Source organism: Vigna umbellata, chromosome 4, assembly GCF_029865625.1.
Source record: "Vigna umbellata cultivar VRB3 chromosome 4, Vumbellata_1.0, whole genome shotgun sequence".
In the NCBI taxonomy this organism is placed as follows: Eukaryota; Viridiplantae; Streptophyta; class Magnoliopsida; order Fabales; family Fabaceae; genus Vigna; species Vigna umbellata.
This window is the reverse complement of record NC_142168.1, coordinates 40,366,723-40,392,771: the sequence shown is the minus strand read 5'-3', so window position 1 is coordinate 40,392,771 and position 26,049 is coordinate 40,366,723. Positions and strand designations below refer to the sequence as shown.

At 32.5% G+C, this 26,049-nt stretch overlaps 3 protein-coding genes across 3 annotated transcripts; all 3 read left to right on the top strand.

The window, feature by feature from the left end:
• Positions 1–1,386: 1,386 nt before the first annotated feature.
• Positions 1,387–2,479, top strand: LOC124845956 (basic leucine zipper 43-like). Its single transcript, XM_047323144.2, has one exon. It carries the CDS (start codon positions 1,518–1,520, stop codon positions 2,118–2,120), a length of 603 nt encoding a protein of 200 aa, XP_047179100.2. The 5' UTR covers positions 1,387–1,517; the 3' UTR covers positions 2,121–2,479.
• Positions 2,480–5,891: 3,412 nt separating this feature from the next.
• On the top strand, positions 5,892–8,900 carry GAUT9 (galacturonosyltransferase 9). The gene is made up of 3 exons (XM_088113932.1): positions 5,892–6,424; positions 6,767–7,978; positions 8,294–8,900. The coding sequence occupies exons 1-3, from the start codon at positions 6,272–6,274 to the stop codon at positions 8,567–8,569; spliced, it is 1,641 nt and encodes a 546-aa protein (XP_087970058.1). The 5' UTR covers positions 5,892–6,271; the 3' UTR covers positions 8,570–8,900.
• A 10,920-nt stretch (positions 8,901–19,820) lies between these two features.
• On the top strand, positions 19,821–22,809 carry LOC124835352 (transcription factor MYB83-like). The gene is made up of 2 exons (XM_088111309.1): positions 19,821–20,279; positions 21,634–22,809. The coding sequence occupies exons 1-2, from the start codon at positions 19,957–19,959 to the stop codon at positions 22,376–22,378; spliced, it is 1,068 nt and encodes a 355-aa protein (XP_087967435.1). The 5' UTR covers positions 19,821–19,956; the 3' UTR covers positions 22,379–22,809.
• The last annotated feature ends 3,240 nt before the right edge of the window (positions 22,810–26,049 follow it).

Below are 26,049 nucleotides of genomic sequence, written 5' to 3'. Positions count from 1 at the left end.
AGGATTTTCCAATTAAAATTCTAATTTTATCTCAATAATTATATCGATAATATTGATATAAATTATTAGAATTCCCTTTCTCTAATTAAAGTGTTTAAAAAGTAAAGTAACCAATTTTAGATGTTAATAAAAAATTATATATGTTAAGACCTTTTATCAATTAAGTTAATTTTACATTATATGAGTGGGATAATATCCTTATTTTATAAGTTAGATTTAGAAAAATAAGTTAAATTTAAATTCCCATATCAAAATCTACTTTGCAAAATTTATTGGATTTATTATTAAATCATCCATAGATATTTAGTTTAAGTATAATATATATATATATATATATATATATATATATATATATATATATATATATATATATATATATGGTGATGAACAAACAGTGGATTGATGAAAAACCATTTCCCCTTTTATTATGTGTGAATTAAAAAATTTCTCTTATCATTCCAACTTTTAGGTTTAACCATGGCTAAAACAAACATGTTTTTTGGTTTGATTTATTGGTTAATTAGTCCATGGAAGTCACCTTCAACAATTGTCTTTCCCAGCCTCGTTTTTCCACACCCTTTCTTACGTCATTTAATCAATTAGAGAATTATACGATCCATCATGGAACCTGTTTCGAATTAAATAATTAAGTTACTTTTTTAATTAAAAAAAAAATCCTGTTCTTGCTTTCACCAAACAGTCCTCCAATAGAGTTATTTAATTATACTTCCCATGATATGAAATACCTCTGTCTCTCTTAGGTAAGCATATTTTTTCTACAAAATGATTATATCCACACACCCAAGTTGCATCACCCCCCTTTGGGCCACTCATGTGCATCATACCATTCATCCATACCATGTCACAAACATCACATGTCATGCACATATACATGCTTACATGAGTTCAATGTTTAACAGAGAAAAGGAAAGAGAACGTGTATATATGATAACACGATTGCAATTAACATCATCTGCAGGGCGGAAATTTAATGTCTTCTGGTATGAATTAAGGTTTTACTTTGTCAGAAGTTTATATTAAAAGTCAGCATAGGTTACCAAAATAGAAGATTTAAGTAATTCTGTCTAAATTGTGCATTATAATATACACATCTTGTTGGTATATTCTTCTTAATAGTACTTATAAAATGGCTGCCATGTTTTACATAAACTAAATTTCACAGAAATTTGAACTTTCAAAGTAGACCATATGATAATAATGTTATATATATGAATCTGAAATGAAAACATTAGTATGGTACGTGAGAAAACATCCTTAGTGGTTGCATGATGATGTTGTTAAGATTGAACTAAAGACAATGCATGTTAATTCCATTCCATGAAATTAATGTAAGAAGTTACTCTACTGTGATGAAGTGGGGTCATTTCATCTTTTTCAGACCCTATATAATACCTACTCTTCCGACTCTTTCTTCCTCCTTCTCAAAACCAATTGCAGACTCTCTCCATCACTCTCTCAGAAACAAGGCTCTGCAACCCTTTTGCTAAACCAAAACCATGCAAAGCAGGGAAGTCTCAGCCCTGAATTATTTACTCCCTTCAAACCCTTCTCCCTACCCTCCCAACAACAATTTCACAACCATCCAAAACAACATTCCCACATTCCAGTTCCAAAGATTCTCCACCCAATTATATGGCCACAACCACAACACCCCCTATGATTTCAGTCCTCAATCATCGTGCATCAGCAGCAACTCCACTTCTGATGAGGCTGATGAGCAGCAACTCACTCTCATCAACGAGAGGAAGCACAGAAGGATGATATCAAACCGAGAATCCGCACGTAGGTCACGGATGAGGAAGCAGAAGCACCTCGATGAGCTTTGGTCACAGGTCATGTGGCTCAGGAATGAGAACCACCAACTCATAGACAAACTCAACCATGTCTCAGAAAACCATGACCAAGTTCTCCAAGAAAATGCTCAGCTCAAAGAAGAAGCCTCTGAACTTCGCCAAATGATCAGGGACATGCAGATACACAGCCCTTCTCCCTCCTACACCCCTTTCCAAGATCACCATGTCCCTTGCACCTCACCGTATCTCAGATCCGATTCTTCAAACCAATCCAACTCCTGTAACAACATCGATCTCCTTGGCTGAGTTTCAACACAAGAGGCTCCAAATTTTTATCATCTCTTTATCTAATCTTCTTTTGCTTTCTTTTTTCCCCCTCTTCTTTCTATGTCTATGTGCAAGTCAAAAATCATGTCTTTTCCTCCTTTTGCGCTGTGTGAGAAGAAAAGATAAATGCCAATAACATGTCTTGATGAGTAATTTCATTTCATCCTTTTCAGTCCATTAACTTGCCACTGTGTACCTATTATCTTTCTACAAAAAAGCGTGTCTGGTTTTTACCTTGTGCGCAAAGTTTTAAAGTTTCATGGTTTGTGAACGATGCAGTATAAGAGAGTGAAAAATCTTCAAGTTGAAGTCAAAATTGTATTTTCCTTTTAATGTTAGTCTTGTGTTTTTATGCCATAAACAGTTGAAAAGGTTGCAGAAAAAAAATCAGTCATAGACATTCATTTCTTTTATAAAATAAACATTGGACTTTGTCATGTTGTGGCACGAACGCTTAAAAGAGGTTGAAGAAGACTTATCTATGGATTAACTGATAGTTAAAACTTGTTGGACACTTAGTTAGGAGAGTCAGAAACATGATGATGATTAATGTCCTCCACAGAAAACAGTATAGAAAGAAGAAAATATGAATTTTAAGGCAACATGATCCTTATATGATTTGTGTAAAATAATGGAGGTAATTATGTCAGGTGGAATTGGGATGAGGATAGTATGACATGACACAGAAATAAAAGGGTGTCTGTAGTGGTCATTGGCTAATGATACAAAAGTTGCCATAAAAAGGAGAACATCTGGACAGGCCACCCACTCAAATTGTTATCACTAATTTATCTCTTTTTCAGACCTACCTTGACTGCATACTATTGGAAAATAACTTAAACTTTGCTTATTTTACTTTCCCAAGTTTTGATAGAGATCCAACACAACTTGTGCACTACCCATTGTCACTCCTCATGCACCTTTTCCCAACAATAATATTCCTCTTCACCAAAACATAATACTTTCAATCAATACTAGTATACTATGTGATGTGCTAAAAATAATGTTTAACTCTTCCTTCTGTATTTTTTTTTCTTCTCATGTTAAGACATAATATGACATCATTGAGTTTAAGTCCATTTAATTCAATAAGTTTGGACATATCAGAGGCCAAATAATTCAAGTCAGAAAACAAAGTAGTGGAAGCTTAATTAGCACATGAATAGAACAAAACTATAGTACGAATAATCACCGACAAAAGAAAATGTTGTAGTCATCGTTCCCGCGTTTACACATATCTTTCTTTTGTCTTGTTAATACACTTCAAAAGTCATTGAGGGTAATCTCTTAGCATGTTAGTAAAGCTCATTAGATAAATTACTCATTCTATTTCTAATTCTTTAATTTAATTTAATGTAATTTAATTAAAGTGTTAGATGGATTACTTATAGTTAAAGAATTAAGAGTGATTTTTTATTAAAGAATGGTAATTGTGTATATTCTGCTGAGATGTCTAGTGCAATCTCATCTTTTTTTTTTCTCGTACTTATTGGTTTCATTTTTATCTCATTCATGTATACTTTTCATTTGGTTGCATTCATTTTGAATTTTGGATTCATATTTTATTTGATAATTTGGAATGGTGTTAACTTTTTTTTTAATGAGGTAGGACATAAGAATTAATATTTTGGAATATTGAGATCTATCTAAAAGATTTACATATTTTAATTAGAGGTAAATATAGGTCAGATTTGTCATTGTTCTAATTTGATCCAAAATTTTGATTGAGTTACTTAATTTAAACGATGATATGAAATAAGTGAGATAAAACTTGATAAATCTGATTTTTTTTTTCATTCTAATATATCAATTTAATATTTAATCATACAAAAAAGAGAAAGAAATATAAAATTTAAAGTAAGTTATATTTAATGAATAGATATTTCAAAATTAACAAATTTATTTTAAATACAATACCATATTATATAAAATTTTCTTCATTAAATAAACAAGTTTTATGATTAAAATAAAAAAAATTTGAAAAAAAAATATATTTAAAAAAAAATATTATACATATTGTGAACCTGCCCTAACATAATAAGGTCTATTTTAAAAATCTCAATTCTTCCAAATTAATTTCAAACAGAACATACAAATTAGGTTGGGCAATAAATAATTAGCACTATACACAAATCAAAATCAAATCCTAATCATACACTTAAAAGACAAAGAGTTGTTCTTTTGGTTTTTCTTTTTTTATAAAAAAGAAGGTGAATTTTATTCTTTTCCTACTTTTTTTTTGTCAGTTTAAAAAGCATTTAGGGTTGCTATCGGAATTATGCCTAACCAATACACTAATAATCTTTTATTAAGAAATTGGTGATATTATGGAGGCGCTTTCAAGTAACTTTTTTGTTGAATAAACCACATAAAGAAATGTAATTCATAAAGTAATAAGTTATTACTTTTGAAATATTATCACTCCTTTCTCACGAAAACATTTTTAATAGACTTAATTAAACTAATTTTATTAAATCTTAATTTCGTTTTTTATTGCTTGAAATGCATCATTATAGAATGAGGAAAGTTGCTTTTTTTGAAGTTAGACTTTTAATCAAAAGTTATTGTATGAACTAAGCCATTTGGTTGGATTGTTTAGTCAAAACAAACATCAATGCTCATTTGAAAAATAATAAAATCCATATGTTGGCACGAATTCACTTCACAAGTCAACCAAAATAAAGTAATTAATTATAGGAGAGAAATAATTTGATATTAATTAAATTACTAATAAATAGTTTTATTTTGCATAAAATTACTAACTTAACTAAATAGTATAAAAAAAAATTACACCTCTAGAAGAAATCAATAAAAAAAGGAGAAACCAAATTACTTTTCATAAAAAAATTACTCTATTAGTTAAGTATATCTTTTAAACTAGTCATCATAAATTAATAAATATATTATATATGATTATTTGTAATAAGAATGGTATGAAAAATATTAAGTTAATTAAAGTATTAATAATATCGAATTGGTATATAAATCGTCTCATTTTCTAAAATGAATGACGTATTTAATTATTTTTTTCCATGATCGTTGTTAATCAATACTCAATGTATTAAAGAGTACATTACAGTAGATGACTAGTTATTTAAAGGGATAAGAAAATATATTAATAGATTACATCGTATTTTTTGTGAAATTAAAAAAAAGACACTAATTTTATTTTTTAATTCTTGTGGCAAAAATCTTAAATAAAGGAAGTAAGTGTTGTCAATAATTAGCTTATTTTAGTCCAAAATAGTTAGTGAGTGTTAGAAACCTTATACATTAAATCATACAAATAAAAACAAAGCCTATTTCTAATTTAAGTCTTATTATAAGAATTCAAATTATATATATATATATATATATATATATATATATATATATATATATATATATATATATATATATATATATATATATATATATATATATCATGTCTAGATAAATTTAGTATGTTTTATATTGTTATTTAATCATTAATTGTTATAGATAATAAATTTGATAAATATAATCAATTTTCACATTAAAATATATTTTTATTGATAAATCACATAAAACTTTGAAAAAACAATTATATATGTCAATAATTTCATGTAATAAAAAACTATATAATAAATTTGACTTTTTTAGTATCTACATTAAAAATCATATCAAAATTACTTTATGGGCCATTAAATTCTAAAACATTTTATAATGATTGAAATTAAGGTAAAAAGCATAAGATTATAGCAGTTGAAAACAATCCATGATTTGCACAGGAAGAGAAAAGAAGGTCAAAACAAGAGGAAAAATTTCCATGAGAATGAAGAGAGGAAAAAGGAAAAATTGAATGATGGAGGCCAGATTTCAGGCTGAGAACCATTACTAAGTCACCTTTACTCATTCACACACAATTTCACAACTACACACTCTGCATTCATTGCATTATCTCTATCTCTCACTTTAACATCATCACAACCTTCTTTGTCCCATTCCTTCATCTTCATATTAATTTTGTTCCCAAAACAACCATGCCAATTCCATTTTCCAATTTCCACCCTTATATTCAAAATTAACAACAACCAAAGCACACACATAATCAACTTTTCACACACGGATTTTTCTAATTCTTGGATCTGACTTCCTCGGTTCAAGATCCAATGGCGGTTGCTACCAGAGGAACCAGGGGTGGATCTACTTTTCGTGGTCTCTTCTCCTTCCGGATCTTCATCTCTGCCATGTTCTCTCTTCTCTTCATCGCCACCCTTTCGGTCCTATTCACCAACAACCCCTCCACATCCCAAGATGTATCTGTAAGTTGTTTATTTTTTCTTTCAGCACTTTTCCTTGCCCTTTAGTGTTTTCGTGCCAAATTTTCGATTTTGATTGAAACCCGTTTTTAATTTGCGAAATTCGAGACGACGCATTGTGTTAGATTCAATTTAAAGCTTAACCCAGATGAAAGGGTTTTAAATTGTGGTTACAGTCGAGATTGTGATTGATCCTTGATATTTTGGGAAATTGTAATTAGACTGAAAAGCTTGGTGTTGTGGCCGAAATCATGGTCATGGACCGTTTCTTAAAACCTTGCCACATGATGATTTGGCAGCATTGAATGCCCCTTGTAATGGTTTAAGTGTTTTTTTTTGTCATAGGATCTTCCCACCACTGGTAATGCATACGTGCATCGAACGTTTTTGGCTTTGAAATCTGACCCTCTTAGGACCCGAGTGGATTTGATACACCAGCAAGCTAAAGATCACATAGCTCTAGTGAATGCTTATGGTGCTTATGCAAGGAAGCTCAAGCTTGACATTTCTAAGCAATTGAAGACTTTTGATGAGTTGGCGCACAATTTTTCGGATATTGCAATGAAGCCGGTTTACCAGAAGTCATTGTTTGAGACAGATGGTCCGATTGATGAGGACGCGCTGAAGCAGTTTGAGAAGGAGGTTAAAGAAAGAGTGAAGATTGCGCGTATGATCATTGTTGAGGCGAAAGAGAATTATGATAATCAGTTGAAGATCCAGAAGTTGAAGGATACAATATTTGCTGTTCATGAGTCACTTGCGAAGGCAAAGAAGAATGGGGCAATGGCGAGCTTGATTTCAGCCAGATCGATTCCCAAGAGCTTGCATTGTTTGGCGATGAGACTGATGGGTGAGAAGATTTCAAATCCTGAGAAATATAGAGATGAAGGGCCGAAGCCAGAGTTTGAAGATCCCACTCTGTATCATTATGTGATATTCTCGGACAATGTAATAGCTGTGTCTGTGGTGGTGAGATCTGTTGTGAAGAATGCAATGGAACCATGGAAGCATGTTTTTCATGTTGTTGCAAACAGGATGAATGTGGGGGCAATGAAGGTTTGGTTTAAGATGAGGCCTATTGAAGGCGGTGCGTTTTTGGAGGTAAAAGCAGTTGAAGAATTTGCATTCTTAAACTCATCATATGTCCCTATCTTGAGGCAACTTGAGTCAGCAAAAATGAATCAGCCTGAAAATGCAACAAATGATTCAAACATGAAAAATGCCAAGTCCCTGTCCATGATGGATCACCTTCGATTTTATTTGCCAGAAATGTACCCTAAATTGTATAAGATCTTGCTTTTGGATGAAGATGTTGTAGTTCAGAAAGACTTGACAGGTTTGTGGAACATTGACATGGAGGGAAAGGTGAATGGTGCTGTTGAGACCTGTTTTGGTTCTTTCCATCGATATGCCCATTACATGAATTTCTCTCATCCTCTGATCAAGGAGAAATTCAATCCAAAAGCTTGTGCTTGGGCCTATGGCATGAATATATTCAATCTCGATGCTTGGAGGCGGGAAAAGTGTACAGATACTTACCAGTATTGGCAGAACTTGGTAAATTTCTTCTTATAGTTAGTTAACTTTTCTGTGCTAATGATTAGGTTCTGATTTACTGTGATCATGTTTGGATAAACTTCTTAACAAGTACATAGAGGACAAACTTCTCCAAAAGCTTATTTAACTTATACATAAGTTAACTTTAGGAGAAATTTTGTTCATTTTGTCTTCTTAATTTCTTCTCATTAAGTGCTTATTGTGAATCTTATCCAAATAGGATCTATGTAACTCTAGTTTTGCCAGAAAAAGTTTCTTGAGTAATGCTGAATCTATTCTTCTGTACTGTTACTAAATGCGTTTTTCTGTTATCAGAATGAAGATCAAACTTTGTGGAAAGCAGGGATTTTGCCACCAGGTTTGATCACCTTCTACTCCACAACCAAGTCATTGGACAAATCCTGGCACGTGCTTGGCCTGGGTTACAATCCCAGCATTAGCATGGATGAGATCAACAAAGCTGCAGTCATTCATTACAATGGAAACATGAAACCCTGGCTTGATATTGCTTTGAATCAATACAAAAATCTGTGGACCAAATACGTGGACAATGATATGGAGTTTGTGCAGATGTGCAATTTTGGCCTATAGTTGAGATCAACTCCCAACTGTCATCATGATAAAAGCTTCAGATAACATGTCAAATGTTGTTTCACCATATTCTTTAGAATCTATGTCCATGTTAAATGTAGCCTGTCAGAGAAGTTGTGTTATCACCAAGTAAAATATACTAGGCAATAATTTTGATAGACTGTATTTGGAAATTTACACGAAGTAGCTTTTGCTTTTTCTTCTTCTGTATTTTGGAGCATATTTATCATGTATTGCTGATGATGGTAGTGTCACAATTTAAATTAACGAGAAGTCACTACTTTTCATCTTTTAAACACATCTACATGTTATTTTTTGTAGGTTTGTGACATGCCTCCTTGTATTTTTAATATTTATATGTATTATAGGTAAAAGCCATGTGGTAAAGAGACTTTTCAAGCATTTGGTTCACTTAGCGCATTTTAAACCAGCGATGTTTTCACGATCCAAACTGACATATCCGGTTGTGGCATGGGAATAGATAAATCTGAGAGTAGATCAACAAATCCCTTTGTCCAAGCTCTCGAGATTTTATCAGTCATTCTTGTGGTTGTTGATCGCTTCACAAAGGCGACACACTTTGATACACTGCCAACTTTTTTTTCAACGCCACTAAAGTAGCAGAACTTTTTGTCAACATGATTTGCAAGCTACTTCCTCCTTCCTCATTCTTTCTTCCTCTTCTTCCTTTATTTTTCCAATTTCATTTTGATTTTTCATCAACCCAACACTCACTGTGTCAATTAACACAAATGCATATTAGAACCAAATCACATTCTCCATTCTTCTTCATCATTATTATCACTTTCTTCTAGTTACAACACACTCAATACCCACACACAACAAATCACTTCATAATGACGCAGAAAAAGAAAAAAATACAATGATTATGACGAACTAATAATAGAACTAAATCACGTTCTCCATTCTTCTTCATCATTATTATCACTTTCTTCTAGTTATAATACACTTAATACCCATACAACAAATCGCTTCATAATGACACAGAAAAAGAAAAATTTACAATGACTATGATGAACTAGGAGACGTGGTAATGAGTCACAACGATGGTGAATGAGTGTGGTAGTGACTATCTTAGTATGACAATGGTGGAGAAGGCAAAGGACAAAATCTTCACGCGTGAAAGGAGAAGCACAACACTACTAACACTGGTGGGCGTTACAACGGTCTATGGTGGCCATATACATTAGGGAAGAAGAAACCCCTTTGCTCTGAAAAAGAAGAAGATCAAAGAAGGAAGCATTGCATCAATAATTCAGGTTGAAGGTGGCAATAGTAGCCGACAATGTCATTGGCTACTCTATGTAGACAAATGACATCAACAACACTATGGTTGCGAATGGTTGTGATGGAGAGACGGTGGTCCAATGGTTTAGGCATGAAAGAAGATAAAGATGAAAAAGCTTGGCCTCCTTTCTACACCCTAATTTCTACCACTTATGCACCTACTAAGTTACTTAGACGAGAAATTTGTTGCTCTTTCTATCGACGAATTTACTAACGAATAAATCGATCGATAATAAGAATTTTAAATTATCAGTAAATTTTATCTATAGATTTTAAAATTTCTTACCTACGAACTTTTTCAATGAAAAAATTTGTTGGTAATACATATCTTATTTATCAACGGAAATGAAATATGTATTACTGACAAATTTACTAACGAATTTTCTTTTTATAATATAGTTAAAATTTCAAAATTCGTCAGTAAAATCTAGTTCAATTTTTTTGACGAATTCATTTACATCAGCAAAATTTCGTCGATAATTTCAAAACCTTTTATAATGTAAAACACATCATAATTCATCTTTTGGATGTCAACATAGTTCATAACTCAAAATATTTTCTCCATTTTTTTGTCTTTGATTTCTTAATATAATAGTACAAAAATAAGTTTTTAAGTCTAAAAATTTAAGTCTAATATCAAAAAAGTAAACTTAAAAAATATGTGATGATAATTTTATAAATAAAAGTGACTTGTTTAAGCCTGTCAATCTTAAAAGAGACTTAAATAATCACTTTTTAAGTCTAATGTTGAGTAACATACTTAAATAGTTAAATTTTAAATCTGTTTAAAGACTAATAGACTTAAATAATTATATTTTAACCTCTGTTAATTTGCCAGCAGACTTCAAATTTCCCATTTGCAACCTTTCAAGACTATGAGCTACCTCCAACACAATACTTTCTCACTTACGCAGAACAGATTTGCTAGCCCATCTCCTCATCTAGGGCCATGTCCACTTCCGATTGCGACGTCGACAAGGGGACCAACGACGGTGGCATGGGCACCAACGACGGCAAGTGCAGCAGCAAAAAACTTTCTCCAGATTTCTTTATTCCATTAGGATTTGGAGGTGGGAAAAGGGAGGAAAGAAATTTGGAAGTGCAGTCCTTACATCATCAATATTATAGTTAGATAATTTTACTACATAAAATTCTGCATTCACTGTCCATACCATAACTGTTGTCACACTGATATCCTTAAAGCTTGGTTTCAAATTGTAAATTTAGATTCTACATTTGAATTACTTAATTATATTGCATCTTTTATTTCCAAACATCATTTTAAGCTTATTCCAATTTTTCATGTGCATTTTCCGCACTAACATTATAAAAGGGTAAAACTTAACTTTTTCTTTTAAATGTATTGTTTTCATCTTCACATGTAACTTTTCTTTTATAACTTTTAAATTGAATACATACTTTTATTCTTCATAAATATACTTATTTTAAGAAAGTTCAAAACTAAATCTAAACTATCAAAATCTAATTAAATATTAAGAGGTGTAATTATTAAAAGAAAAGTATATGATAATGAAGTTACAATTAAAATAAACACATAACAGTTAATTGTTTTTATCTTTATAAAAAAATATTATACAAAAGACGTAAACTAAAATAAAAATACAAAACTAATACTTTAATATCAAAGAACAAAAAAGACTTACTTTTATTTCTTTACTATGAAACAAGAATGGAGTGGAAGATCAACAAAAACAGTTAATAAATTAAGAAACAGAAACAAAAAAAACTAGCATTACATTTTCTCTTTATATATATATATTAATAATAAAAATTAGTGAAAATTTATTTATATTTAGATTTATACTTGGATTTCTAACCAACCACAACCACGAGTAACCATTTACAACCGCCGTTCATCTTAACCATTTATGCTTGCTAATAAATGTCTATATATATATATATTTATATATTTATATTTATATTTATTATACAATAAAATTATTAAAATATATATAACAAGTATTATATTTTAGAATTTTAGGTGTTACACTATCACTAAAAGGGGCAACACAATTGGGAACAATTCATAAGAATTAATAGGTTACAAATATAAAAAAGTGAAAACTAGATGGGAAAATGTTGAGAGATAGACTAAAATATTAGTGGAAATCGTGTTTTTACCTCAAAGCTAGCTAGAACAGTTTTGAGTTACAAATAACTTATACAGGTTGGAACATGTATAAAAATAATACACGCTTGCTAATAAAAATAATGTTAGTATAAACAATTGGAAGGATAAAATTCATAATATTTTGAAAAATAAAGGAGAAAATGTTTTGCAAAATTCTAAAAATAAATTATAAATTGAAGGGAAAATAAAATTTAAGTTTAAACCCTTTAGTTGTCTCCATTTTTGTGGGTTTTTCCCATTTTGATCATCTTTTTTATGGAATCCCAAATTAAGTCCTTAAAAGTGCTAATTTGAATCAATTGAACTCTTGCCGTTAAATTTACTTAACGAGGTTATGTTTTTGCACATGTGGGAGGTTGATGTGTCAATTTTTTAAAGCGTGGCATGCTGAGAGTTGAAACGTGAATTTTGGTAAAATGTAATAATATAATATTAGGGAATTCTAAAATGGGATTTAGGGTTCAATGAAATAGAATTTGGGATTCAATTTGGGATTAAATCTGAGAGGAGAGTGCAATGTGAAGTCTTTCAATGTGAAGTCCTTAGTGGAGAGGATAAAGACTTCATTAGGGATTTCGAGCTTCGTGATTGGAGTTTTGACGTGAATCGTGAAGTGGTTCGAGTGAAATTTGGTGGAAGGTTAGTATCTCTACTATAAATAGATATGAATTTAATATTCGATGCTTTTTGTTGTTATCTGGGGATGCTTTTTTGAATGTGGGGTTGGCGTTGTCTGAAAATGTGGTGTTTGCATATTGCACTTGTGGTCCCCTATGTCCCCCATAGTTACAATCTGTTTGTTATGTCATTATCACTTTAATAAGCGGTGTTTTTTGTCGTTTTAGGGTTATTTCTAGGTGTAGAATATTCTTGATTGTGTTGTGTGTGATGGGCGATATAAAGGTTGTTATTCACCATAGGGGAAAGTACGTCAATGACGGCTGCCTGAAGTATGAAGGGGAAAGTGATACAATGTATTTTGATCCTGACTTATGGAGTTATTTTATTGTAGTAAGTGTAGTCAAAAGTCTTGGGTACGATGGATTTAAGGACTTGTGGTTTTCTGTTGGATGTGGTCTTGTATTAGATGGTAGGCTAGAAGCCTTGTGTGATGACGTAGGTGTCATGCATATGGTCACTTTAGCTCAGTTAAATGGACGAGTTCATTTATATGTTGTGCACACTATGTTTCAACCTGATGTGATTCACATGATTGAATACAATGTTGATGAAGGAGGTGACGAAGTTGCACCTGAGGTGAATGAGGGTGGTGAGGAGGTACGTGCTGATGGTGAGAGGATAGAAGTTGTTGTTGGTTAGGGTGAGATGATAGAAGCAGATAAAGTTGAGGGTGAGAGGATAGAGGTTATGGAAGTTGATGGTGAGGCTGAGAGGACAGAAGCAGATGAAGATGAAGTTGAAGGTGAGAAGATAGAGGTTAAGGAATGTTATGTTGAGGCTAAGAGGACAGAAGTAGATGAAGATGAAGTTCAGGGTGAGAGGATAAAGGTTGAGGAATGTCATGTTGAGGCTGAAAGGACAAAAGTAGATGAAGATGAAGTTCAGGGTGAGAGGATAGAGGTTGAGGAATGTCATGCTGAGGTTGAGAGGACAGACGCAAATGAAGTTGGGGGTGAGAGGATAGAGGTTGAGGAATGTCATGCTGAGGCTGAGAGGATAGAAGCACAGGATGGTGAGGCTTACACAATAGAAGTAGAAGACTTGAGGATATAGAAGTAGAAGTTCGTGATTAAAGTACATCACGTGATGGTGATGATGGTGAGATGAATAGTGAGGATGTGTTAGTAAACATAAATTTGCAATGTGAATTCAGTGAAAGTTCTGGTAATATGAAGGTTGAGGTTGAACCTTTTTTACTTGGGTCTGAATCATATATGGAAGAAGATGAGATTAGTGATTCCAGTTTGTTCAATGATGAATGGCAATCTAAGGACTTAACTTCTCCTATCATAAGTGATGAAGAAAGTGAAGATGAAAAGGGGTATGGGAATTTTTCTACATTTAGTATGCCAAAAAAAATGATTGATTTCAACTAGGAAGTGGGAACATATTTTGTGCATAAACAAGACATCTTGGATGCCATCAAAAGCTATGCAGTAGAGAATGAAAAAAATTTGAAACTTATTAAAAATGATAAAAAAAGAATAAGGGTTAAATGTTTTGGATCAAAAGGAGAATGTCCGTGGGTGGCATATTTTGGTTTCATGGATGCATTAAAATCATGGCAACTGAGGATTGTGGTTGACAAACATACATGTAGTAGGGAACACAAGTTGCAGCAATTCAATGCAAAATGACTATTCAATATTCATGCTCCTGCAGAAAATGGAGCATCAGTGGAATACCTTGTGTTCATGCATTGACAACAATGAGGTTTCTCAACATAGATGCAAAGGACTACATACCTGTATGCTTTCAAAAGTCAACGTGTGAAGAAATTTATTTCTCCATTATCTATCCCATTAATGGAAACAACCTATGGGAGGTAACACAATATCCAGATGTCATGCCTCCATAAAAAAGAAAGATGTTTGGTCGTCCTAAGAAGAAAAGAAGGTTAGAGCAATGGGAGTTGAAGAAAAGTAGCACTAGAATGTCAAAAGGGGGTTTACTGAAGAGATGTAGCATGAGTAGGGAAGTGGGTCACAACAAAAAAAAACTACCCGAAGAGAAACCAAGTGCAAGAAGAGGAACAACAACCCAGTTCATTGCTTGAGGGTCAACCACATGAAGAAGAACCACTTCAGACTTGAAGAATGTTATATGTTTTATTAGTAGCAAATGTAATAAACAATGTTTTATGTTTCAGTATGTAATTGCCCAATGTTATATGAAGAAGAACCGCTTCATACATGTTTTATAAACAATGCTTTATGTTTTAGTATGTAATTGCCCAAAGTATCCTATTTATTGGTATTTGTAAGAATAATGGATGACTACTTTTTGGTATTAATATACAACTTCTTCAATTTCATATTTGCAGTTTCTTTATTGCAAGTAGTTTCTTTATTGTAATAGACCAAAGTATCCTCTTTCAGTTGTTTATCCAGGTCCCAAGATAGCAATATTATTTTACTCGTGTATTGTGTATGTTTGTAGTTATGTGTTCTCAACTGTTGATGGAGCCTTTATTGAGCACTGTTTTACAGGTTCTATGCATATTTTATGTTATATAAAGGGCAACTGCTGACATAAAATTGAAACCAAATTTTCAATTGAACTCATTTTTTCCAAATTTTCATTTCATTAAACATCTGAAAGTGATACATCTTCATAGTAGAAAACATAAATACATTGCAACCTCTACATTAAACAGAACTACATTAACATTATCAAGCCTACAACTAATACCAAAGCAGACCTACATTACACCTACACATAAATTATCAAGCCCTTCCCATCAATTGCAAATATAATGATGTTCATTACCCATAGAACACTAACAACCCCAACCAAAAATTTCATCCACCTTTGAAGACCCATCACAACTTTCTGCATACCAACTATCTTCTTATCACTTTCATTTTCAAAACTCTTCAGCAACCTCTCATCATTTGCTTCCAACACCTCACAACTAACACTTTCTTCAATTCCCCAATCACTACACCATTTGAAGTAGTTGCATCCACCATTTTTACTTCCAACCTTATACCTAGGGCAACCCCAGAATTGTTTGCCTCGATTCTTACTGGTTTTCATAGTCCTCAACACAGACTTCTCTCCACAATGGCAGATCAGCGAAGCCTCATTCCTGTTCCACCCTCCATCTCCACGAGAGCTCACAAACCGCAAATGCTTTCTTCGACACTCATTTCAAGTGGAAGATGAACATGAATGACCCATCAACATTGTTGCGTCTTCTGCTTTCGCACTTCCCTGTTTCGAAACTTCACGTGCTTGCCAATGTTCAACAACAACGAACCCTAATTAACCAAATAGGGTTTGGAAACTTCACGTGCTTGTGCAAGGTTCAGAACCATATTCCTCTCACATCCACATTCGTCTCAGATTTTTAATCACAAATGAAATCCCATATTTAAGTTCATTCAACCCTAAATCCCATTTCACAAATCCATTTTATTAAAATTTAACAAGTTGCCAAATTCCACATTTCAACTCTCAGTCTGTCACGTTTTAAAAAATTGAACATCAACCTCCTATATGTGCAAAAACTTAACTCCGTTAAATAAATTTAATGACAGAGATTCAATTAATTCAAATTAACACTTTTAAGGACTCAATTGGGGATTAAAAAAAATGAAATAAAATAAAAAAAATCCACAAAAATAGAGACAAGGTTAACCTAAAATTTAACATGGATGATTTCTAGTGTGTGTAAAAATATTAAATTACAATGCATGAAAATTAAACTCCAGAACATTTGAATACCTTGAACGTAAACTTCGCTCTGTTTCGTGATTCGATTTCAATAAAAAATAGTTAAACAAGAAAAAAAAAAGGGGGTCAAAGGAAAAAGTACTTTTCAGCTTATAGCGTTACGTTTCAACAAAAAAAAGTACACTAAAGCCAACGTTCCTCGACTTGTTTTCATAAAAAGGAAAAAAAGCTAAAAGCACTTAAGCCAGGGATGAGATTATGGATTTAAGGTTTTGGAAACATTTTAGGAGTGTTATTATATATTAGTGCACTTCTTTAATATACTTTTTTCTGTTTGATTGATATTTAAAAAAAAAAGTTAAATATGTGTTTTTTTTTTCTCAAACTATATATTATAAATTTTTTTGTTTTATTTCTAAATAAAATTATAAATTATTTTCTATTTTAAATTTTGTCTAAGTCATATAAAAAATTTTTCTTTACAAAGTGCAAGTAAAGATTATATTATAATCTAGAATTGTTTATTGGAAAGGAAATTTTACATGACTTTTATTGCAATGAGAGATGAAATAATTTATAATTTAGTTTAAAGACTAAACACACTTTGTTATAATAGTTTGGAGACAAAAAAAATATCTAATCCTTTAAAAATAACAGAATAAAAAATTATATTAATTAACAAAATATTATAAGTTTTAAAATCATTTTAATAAATTTAATTAATTTAAAAAAATCTGAAATTTGAAAACCTTTAGTATGGATTATTTCATCATGATTAATTAACCCTAAAAAGCTAAAATCATAAAAATAATAACTAAATAAATAAAATATATTTTGTCACTTAAAATCTCACAAAACTTGATTTTGAATTTGCATCTTGCCCTTTTATATGGTGACCCCTCAACCTTGTGCAGTTCCATATTTCTTTCCAAGTATTCTCACTTTTCAGCTCATGATTTTTGGTTTTAAAGTTCAACAACTTTTTGGCCTCAACATTCTAGTAACACATTCTTATTATGTAGTACAAAGTGCAATGCAAAATCACATATATGAGTTGTATTTTCTTGTCTTGATAACAAAGTAGAATGTTGCTTGGGACAGCCTCATAAAACAAGCATTATTAGATGATTTTGGATCATTGTTTTTTCTCCCTCTTATTCCCAACACAGCTGTAGATAGATATGATGATTTTGTAACATTTGAGTATATATGAGGAGAGGTTTCAGCTTCACTTTTTCCTGAGAAGTTTGTGGAAGTTCAATCAGAAGACATATTTGGAATGGTGAATAACCATATTGCCCTTGCAATATGCAGGAATTGACAAAGACTCCCCCATGTGTATCTGATTTTGAAGTGGACAGTGACAGATATAATATTTTAGGTTCATGAAATATTTTCTGCAAACTAATTGGCTTGTCTCAAAGGTAATTAGGTAATGGAAAGGGAATCTCTCTGGGGGAAATGTACTTTGAAAGCCAGGGAGAAAAGGATGGATCATGGAATGTAACCATATTTTATCTGCATACTTCAAAAAATCTTGTGACATGGATCTTTCTAATTATTATGCTTTTTAGCTTAAGCTTTAGGTTTCAATTTCCATTTGCCAAAAACAATCCCATTTTTATCAAACCTGTACCAGATTTACTTTCTTACAAGAGAGGTTCTACCATGTTGTACATGTACAACGACTACAAGTTTTGTACTGTTCTATTATGCATATATTAATATTAACACAAATTTAGATTACTATAAAGATTTTTATACTATTGAAATTATTTAAGTTATAAGAGATATTAAAATCTAACTCAATTTTACTAAATTAATTTGTAAGATGAGTACAATTGTCCCTTAATTGAAAGTCTTTTTCGTGAAGGGTTTTAGGTAAGTCGGTTAAGATGAACGATTGTACGAATGAATACTCGTGATTGAGAATACTTTTGCTGGAGGGGGAGTGTACCAATGTGAAAGAGACTAACCTTTGAGGGGAGATTGTTGTAAATCTAAGTGAGTCCAAATCCTACATTGGATAAAAATGAGATAGTAGAACATTATATAAAAATGAAAGACTCAATGATCCATTATCTTAAGGTTTTGGGTAAAAAATATTGTCAATTTCTTATGTGATTAGGTTTAGATCTAATTGGCGTGTTGTATTTCTGAGTAATTTTTTTTTTATAATAAACACTTTATATAATTCTGATACCAATTTAAAATATGAATTTTAAGCATAATTTAATCTTAGAAGTTACTTTTTTAAATTAAATTAGATTTAAAATTTATTTATTAAGATTTAGTAAAAAAATTTAAACAAGATGAAGTGAGGTAGTTACTATGGATAAGAAATACACGTATATACAGTACTTGAAGGGCAAGTAGAAGTCGTTGTCAAAGATGGAACAACATGAAGTAAAACAACCTAATATTTATCCATACAGTTAAGTAATCTTAACAGTTTGCAAAAGAACTCTTAACCATGTCGTGTTCATCAGTTAATTAATCCTCGTTCTTAGTATCTTTAAAGAAGCAACCGACTTTTTACAAATACCACTCATTAATAACAGTCTTCAAAGTACTGCAAATTCATTGCAACTATCATCATTGAGCAGTAACTTGTGCAGGTTAAAAGTTAACATTAAAGAAGATTACAAAGTAATAAAAGCTCTTGTACTTAACAGCTCAAAGTCATAAAAACCATGTATAAGCATGTCACGTTTTATAAATTTAAAGTTTCATGATGGTTAATTAACCATAATTTCTGTGAAATAAAATTAACAAATTCCATTGCTTAATTGAGCTTAGTTTGTACTTGTACGAAGATAATTGGCTGTAAGGAAATGATAAATTTATGGTATGAAAAGGGCATTGCTTTGTTAGGAGGTGTACATTGTTTGCTTCAGAAGTATGCCAATGAGTGGTTAGCCCCCCTAATGAAACTCATGCAAAGAATGTAAGTTACACACAACTACAAAACCATTTGAAAATTATCAAACAGTTTTGTCAAGCATGCCACTCTTTTGCCATTATATTAAAAAAATCAGCATACATATATAGGTAACACAGTCTCTCTCTTCTCTCTGGTATATATCAGCACACGTGAATTTGAAGTTTAAAAGCTTTAGTGATAGAAGAGAGAGAGAGAGAGTATTATGTGAAGTGGAAGCAAAATAGTTTCTGTTCCATACACTAAAAGACTATGATTACCTTGTGAGTGAAGTAAAATGAAAAAAGACAAGAATTGAGTCAAAGACAAGAAGAGCAACCATGTTTTCTCTTGATCACTCTCTTTTTTTCTCTTGGCTAAGGAGGTCCCCCTCCAATCCGTTTTCCACTCTACCTATCAACCAACAAACAAACACAATCCCATTTCTCATATTCATATTTTAAGCAAACCCCACAACCATCATCATCATTATTTACCATTCCCACCCCATCAAGCCTTCTCTCTGTCCCTCAAAACCATCATTCACCTATATAGCTTTCTCCTACATCTCCATCACAACCCACTTCATAAGGGCCTCTCAACCCTTTCCCACATCCCTCACACCCCTTTATCACCCCTTTCTGCCAAATGAGGAAACCTGATATGATGGCAAAAGACAAACTCAACACCACCACCACCATTAACACCACCACCACCAACAACAACAACATTAAGAGCAAGTTAAGAAAAGGGTTGTGGTCACCTGAGGAAGATGAGAAACTGATAAGGTACATGATCACTAAGGGACAAGGATGTTGGAGTGACATTGCAAGGAATGCTGGCCTTCAAAGGTGCGGCAAAAGTTGTCGTCTTCGTTGGATCAACTACCTCAGACCTGATCTCAAACGTGGTGCATTCTCACCCCAAGAGGAAGAACTCATCATCCATTTGCACTCCCTTCTTGGAAACAGGTACCATCTTCATTGCCTTCGTTGCATTATAATGCCAACTTTCTTAATTACCTCAAAGTTCTTACCTTTCTTAAAAAATTAAATGATTTTTTTTGTAAATTATAAAATTAAATTATACATAAAATAATTTTAATTTATGAAAAAACTTATTTCATTTTGTGTTTAATTTTTTTACTTATATTGTTCTTATTAAAACAAATTCCAAACAAGCCTTGGTAATTTCATATCATTAACATCCAGCTCAATCTATAAAGACCTAATTAATTATCGATAAGAACATTTATTCTTAGAAGAGTCCTTATTATAACACAATTTTGGTGGCTTTTATAATTAAATGCCACGTAAATTTAAGAAATTTACTGAGTTTTCTCCAATTGTACAACTTTTAAACTTAAAATAACAACTTTTTATGTGAGAAAAATTACTTACATAACCTACAACTCTTCGGGATTCTTAAGAATGGTAAAACAGTTATAAGATTTCATTTAAGTTGTTATATATCATTGGAGAAAACATTTTTAGTTTTTGAATTTCATGTGACATTATAAATATAGTCCATTAAAAATCGAAGCAATTCTATCATGGTTGTACCACTGGAGGTGTTTTAAAAAGATTAAACTTTTATTAAAATGAATAAACAAAAATGGCTTTGATAAAGAAGTCAAACAAATATTGAAGCAATTGTCATTCAAGATAAATTTAACTTGTAAAGGGTATCTAATTAATATATATATATATATATATATATATATATATATATATATATAAATATATATGTATGTATTATTGTTGATAAAAGAAAAGCTTGTAAAGGGTATTGGGAAAAACTCCAATCAAGATCCTTTTTTATCAAGAAATTGACTGAATATAGGTTTTTATATATAAAATGTGAACATGTTTAACTACATATTTAGATGACGTAGCCTAAAAGCATTTCAGGGGTTTTGCCTTAACTATCATGGTTTAGCTTTCTGCTTAAGGATGACCTGACCCATAATATACATTTGACTATTCACTATAGATCTTTGAAAATCTTTTCTTAACCATCAATATTATTAAATATTAAACCCGTGTCTTCCATCATGTTCATCAGTATAACATCTCAACAATACTTTTTCAACACAACTTTTATGTGCTATAATTATTGACGCTCACGAGATGACGTATACATCACTCTTTATTTCATTAATCTTATGATTACTTCAATACTTTGTGACTAATTAACCCGTTATTATATATATTTAGTTTATATTGGTACAAGACACTATGTATCCATGTAACAGAAGCTACACATAGTATTCAGAAATTTGTACAAGTGTTCCTGTTTTAACCATTTTGAAGTTGTGAATCTCAGATGGTCTCAGATTGCTGCACGGCTTCCTGGTCGCACAGACAATGAGATAAAGAATTTCTGGAACTCAACACTGAAGAAAAGGTTGAAAATGAGCAGCAGCAACATCAACAACACTTCATCACCAAACAACAGTGACTCATCAGACCCTAGAGATGTCATGGGGGGGATAATGCCAATGAATGATCAGCATGACCTCATGACCATGTGCATGGACTCCTCATCATCAACATCATCATCATCCATGCAATCCATGCAAGCCAACATGGCACTAACAGACCAATTTGACCCCTTTCCTTTGTTGTCCAACCGCTATGACATGACCACCGGTGCAGCCGGTTTCCTTGACAACATGGCTGCATGCTTAAACCAAGTTAGTATGGTAGATCATGATGATGGGGTTGTTCATGGAGGTTATGGGGCATTGGAACCTAATAAAATGGGGTTAGAAAGCGACTTTTCCCTTCCTCCACTAGAAAGTAGAAGCATTGAGGAGAATTCTAGTAACCCAATTGATGTGAAAAGCCATAACAACAACCACTTGAAGAACAGTTGCTTCAGTAACACTGATCATCACCATCACCATCATCATCATCATAATTTTCAAACCTCCAACAACGTAGTTGTAGAGGATTTGTTTGGTTTTGGAAATCATGGGCAAGGGGAAAACTTTAGAATGGGAGAATGGGACTTTGAGGGTTTGATGCAAGACATGTCCTATTTCCCTTCCCTTGATTTCCAAGTTTAAGAAAGTCATATTAGATCCACCTCACAACACATAAAGAAAATCGGCTTAAGTAGCTCTCTTTGCGTTAACATTAAATCTTGTTAACGCCATTCCAAACACACATTAAATCTTAATCCTTTTTTTTTCAGAGTTTCCTTATTTCTTCCTTCCAATTGTGTAAACAACTCTATTATAAGGATACTGGTTAAAGAAAACCACAAAAATAAAACTCTTTTTCCTTTTAAAATTATGATCACTAGAAACTACTAATAAAGTGGATCAATAGCATTTTTTTAAAGAAAAAAAAAAACTTTAACGAGAGTACCTTAAAAATACTTGTTTTTTACTCTCTTTCCAAGACACAAGCCCTTTTACTTGTTTTTTCTTCGTATTACTCTCATTGTTTCTTCTTTCTTTTCTTGGTTTTAATAAAAATAAATGTCATAACTCAATTGTCAATTGTTCTAGCTAGATTTATTTAGTTGTGCAACAAAAGAAAAATTGCATTGTAAACGTGCATAGGGTGGGCCTGGGATATATATATTTCTTGCTTTTTTTGTGCCCTAGCTGTTTCCCTGTTATGTGTTTCCTGTCATTTTCAAGGAATAGCTTGGTTGGTGCAATAATGTAAAAGAGAAATGTGAATAGTCATACTTTACAATGTCAAGAGAAAAATAAAGCCAAGTTGAAATTTTATGTAGTATTGTGTATAACACAAGAAATAATGTTGAGTTGAAAGTGGTTATTTAGTGATAGATAATATAGATCTTTAATACAATATGTAAAGACATCAATAAGTATCAACTTTGAAATTCATTCACTTCTCTCTCTCTCTCTCTCTCTCTCTCTCTCTCTCTCTCTCTATATATATATATATATATATATATATATATATATATATATATATATATATATATATATATATCTTTTTGTGTGTGATTTTTTATTCTTGCACTTGCTAGATAAAGGGTGTGAGTAAGTCAAATAGCCTAGTGATAATAGTTTACAATACTACATTATTTTAATTAACTTCTGTATAATTTTTTTATTATACTTTTTATATAAAATGGTTTTATTATTGTTTCGTTTTGAAATTTGTAAAATATTTAAAATATTAGTTATTTTTAGAAAGTTTTGTTTTTATGTTAAATTTCTTTAGGAAAGTCACGGCTCCTCTCTCACTACAATGAGATATTTTTTAACACCAGTTGTAAAAGATTTTTTTTTCATTACGTTAACATTTAATTCTATATTAAAAAAATTGTTCTTAACATTTTGTTGTAAATATTGCAAGAATGGTGTAACATCCCATAAAATAGTAATTACCATAATCAGAATTAATTACATTAAGATAATAAACAGTGCAGTCTTAACTTAAACCGAACGAGCGCTAAGTGTCGAACGGCATAAACATACAGAAAATAACGATCGCTACAATAAACAAGAGTTTAAGGACGAACGGCATTACAGGACTATAACCGAACGTCCGCAAAAATACAATAACAAAACTAATCTACGAGCGAGCGCTCTAAAGCTCGGCTTTTACTTCAACATCCACCAGTGTTGCGTCCTCCAAATTTTCTTCTTCCAGCATTACTTCAAGGGACGCTCCACCATCTGCTCACATCCACATGGATGATCATTGCAAGGACAAGACGAACGTACATAGACCATAAGACAACACAAGGAAAAACGAAAGGGTAAGCTTACGTAATTTAAATTCATACTTCAACATTTTTATTCAACCCATCACACAATCAACTCATATACGCATAACATCAATCAACATAAACATACTAATACTAGACCGACCGTCCGGACTGTATGAATCTGTGTAGTTACAAGCGTCCTTGCACCCGAGTGATGTAGTAACTGGGATACACCAAACAGCTGCCACTCGAGGTAAGTCCGTTCTTACGTCGCCCATGTTAACTTATGGACTAAGGACCTCCTGCCGTTCCCACACATGAATACCCCATTCTACTTGAAGAGGCGTATCACGGAACATCAGGATGGACAGCGAGTCTTAACTTATCCACAGTCATACTTTACCAAATTTAATATCCAATAATATTTAGAGTCGTTCCTCCTTGGAACGCTCGTTCATTTATCAATATCATAACTTCACCTCATATATGATTCATCCATTTTATAATTTCCCCAACATCACATTTTCATTCTCAGTTACACTTCTCTAAAAGACGAACGTTAATTAACTGTATAAACGAACGCTATTTGAGATCAGGACGAACGCTATTTCAAATTCAGGACGAACGCTATTTAAAAATCAAATATTTATTCAGTTGTACGAGCGCTTGATAGGAGACCTTGCGCGATTTAGAACGAACGTTCGATATAAGGCCGAACGCTATCAAAGACGAACGCTCGACATGAGGCCGAACGCTATCAAAGACGAACGCTCGACATGAGGCCGAACGTTTTCAAAGACAAACGCTCGACATAAGGTCGAACGCTTTCAAAGACAAACGCTCGACATAAGGTCGAACGTTTTCAAAGACAACCGCTCGACATAAGGCCGAGCTTTATGTAAGTGTAAAGTTTCAAATATTTATATACAGTTGAGCGGAACCGAACACTCAAAAATTCAAATAGGGACTCGTTCTCGAGCAGAATTCTTTCCAAATGAAGGAATCCCATTCTAAGTTATTTTAAGGAAAACCGAACGGTATAAGACCGTACAGTGACGAGCGTCATTTATCAAAGGCATGAATTAAGTGCAGATTTCTCAACCTTAACAAATTTTCCAGGTTTCAACATTATACTTATACTTTATAATTCAGATTGATTCTCAAATTTATGAACTTTATAACTTTCACTTCCAGATTTATTCACGTTCAATAATCAACCTATTAATAACTCATACATTATAGTATTCATCCATCATTCATACGTATCAACCAACATGCAGTTCAACAACTCAGAAATCATATCCGGTATCAGTAAACAAATCATAACAGCACAACAGGGTTCGTTCATGCAGATCCAGAAAAATACGTATACAGAAATTTCATACAGACAACCCACATCATGCTTTCATGCACTCATACACGTATAAATTTAAATATATGTAAGCTTCCCTTACCTGGATAGCAGTGTACGCCCTAAAATATGACTTCCACACGTTCAACCACAACTCTTCTATACGCAACAGTCACTTAAGTCCCTTCTACGAAATCTAACCCTTTATCTAAACACCAAAATCAGAGTTTTCTCAGAAACAGTCCATGCATGAACTGAAGACATGGTTTGGAATGAAACCCTAATGGACAACTACTAGAGGAAGGAACTTACCAGCTTAGAATCAAATTCTGTTCGGTCCAAACGGAAGATCACAGCTGGACGAACGTTCCTACGGTTCTGAAATTGAAATCGGAGAAAGAAATGAGGAGTTGCAGTAGAGAGAAGTTTACTGGTTTTAGAGAGAGGTTGGAGAAGTTGAAAGGGTGAGTTCAGAGGAAGAAGATGAATGGTGCAGGTGAGAGAAAGGGTTTTCGAAAATTCTGATTTTTGTTAACTCACGTTCGTTTGAACGAACGTCTCCCAAACTGACACCTGCATTCCAAACTCTGAAACGGACGCTTCCAACGTGACAAGTGGCGTGTGTGCATGCAGAGTTCAGTGCGCAATTAATGCCTTGGACGGGTGGCGCGGCTCGTTTATGGAAGCAACTA

Bases quoted from the DNA above. Each gene is read 5' to 3' on its own strand.
- LOC124845956 (XM_047323144.2), top strand. From the start codon at position 1,518: ATGCAAAGCAGGGAAGTCTCAGCCCTGAATTATTTACTCCCTTCAAAC.
- GAUT9 (XM_088113932.1), top strand. From the start codon at position 6,272: ATGGCGGTTGCTACCAGAGGAACCAGGGGTGGATCTACTTTTCGTGGT. The intron at 6,425-6,766 runs GTAAGTTGTTTA...TTTTTGTCATAG, and splicing joins CCACATCCCAAGATGTATCT to GATCTTCCCACCACTGGTAA. The intron at 7,979-8,293 runs GTAAATTTCTTC...TTCTGTTATCAG, and splicing joins ACCAGTATTGGCAGAACTTG to AATGAAGATCAAACTTTGTG.
- LOC124835352 (XM_088111309.1), top strand. From the start codon at position 19,957: ATGAGGAAACCTGATATGATGGCAAAAGACAAACTCAACACCACCACC. The intron at 20,280-21,633 runs GTACCATCTTCA...TGTGAATCTCAG, and splicing joins CACTCCCTTCTTGGAAACAG to ATGGTCTCAGATTGCTGCAC.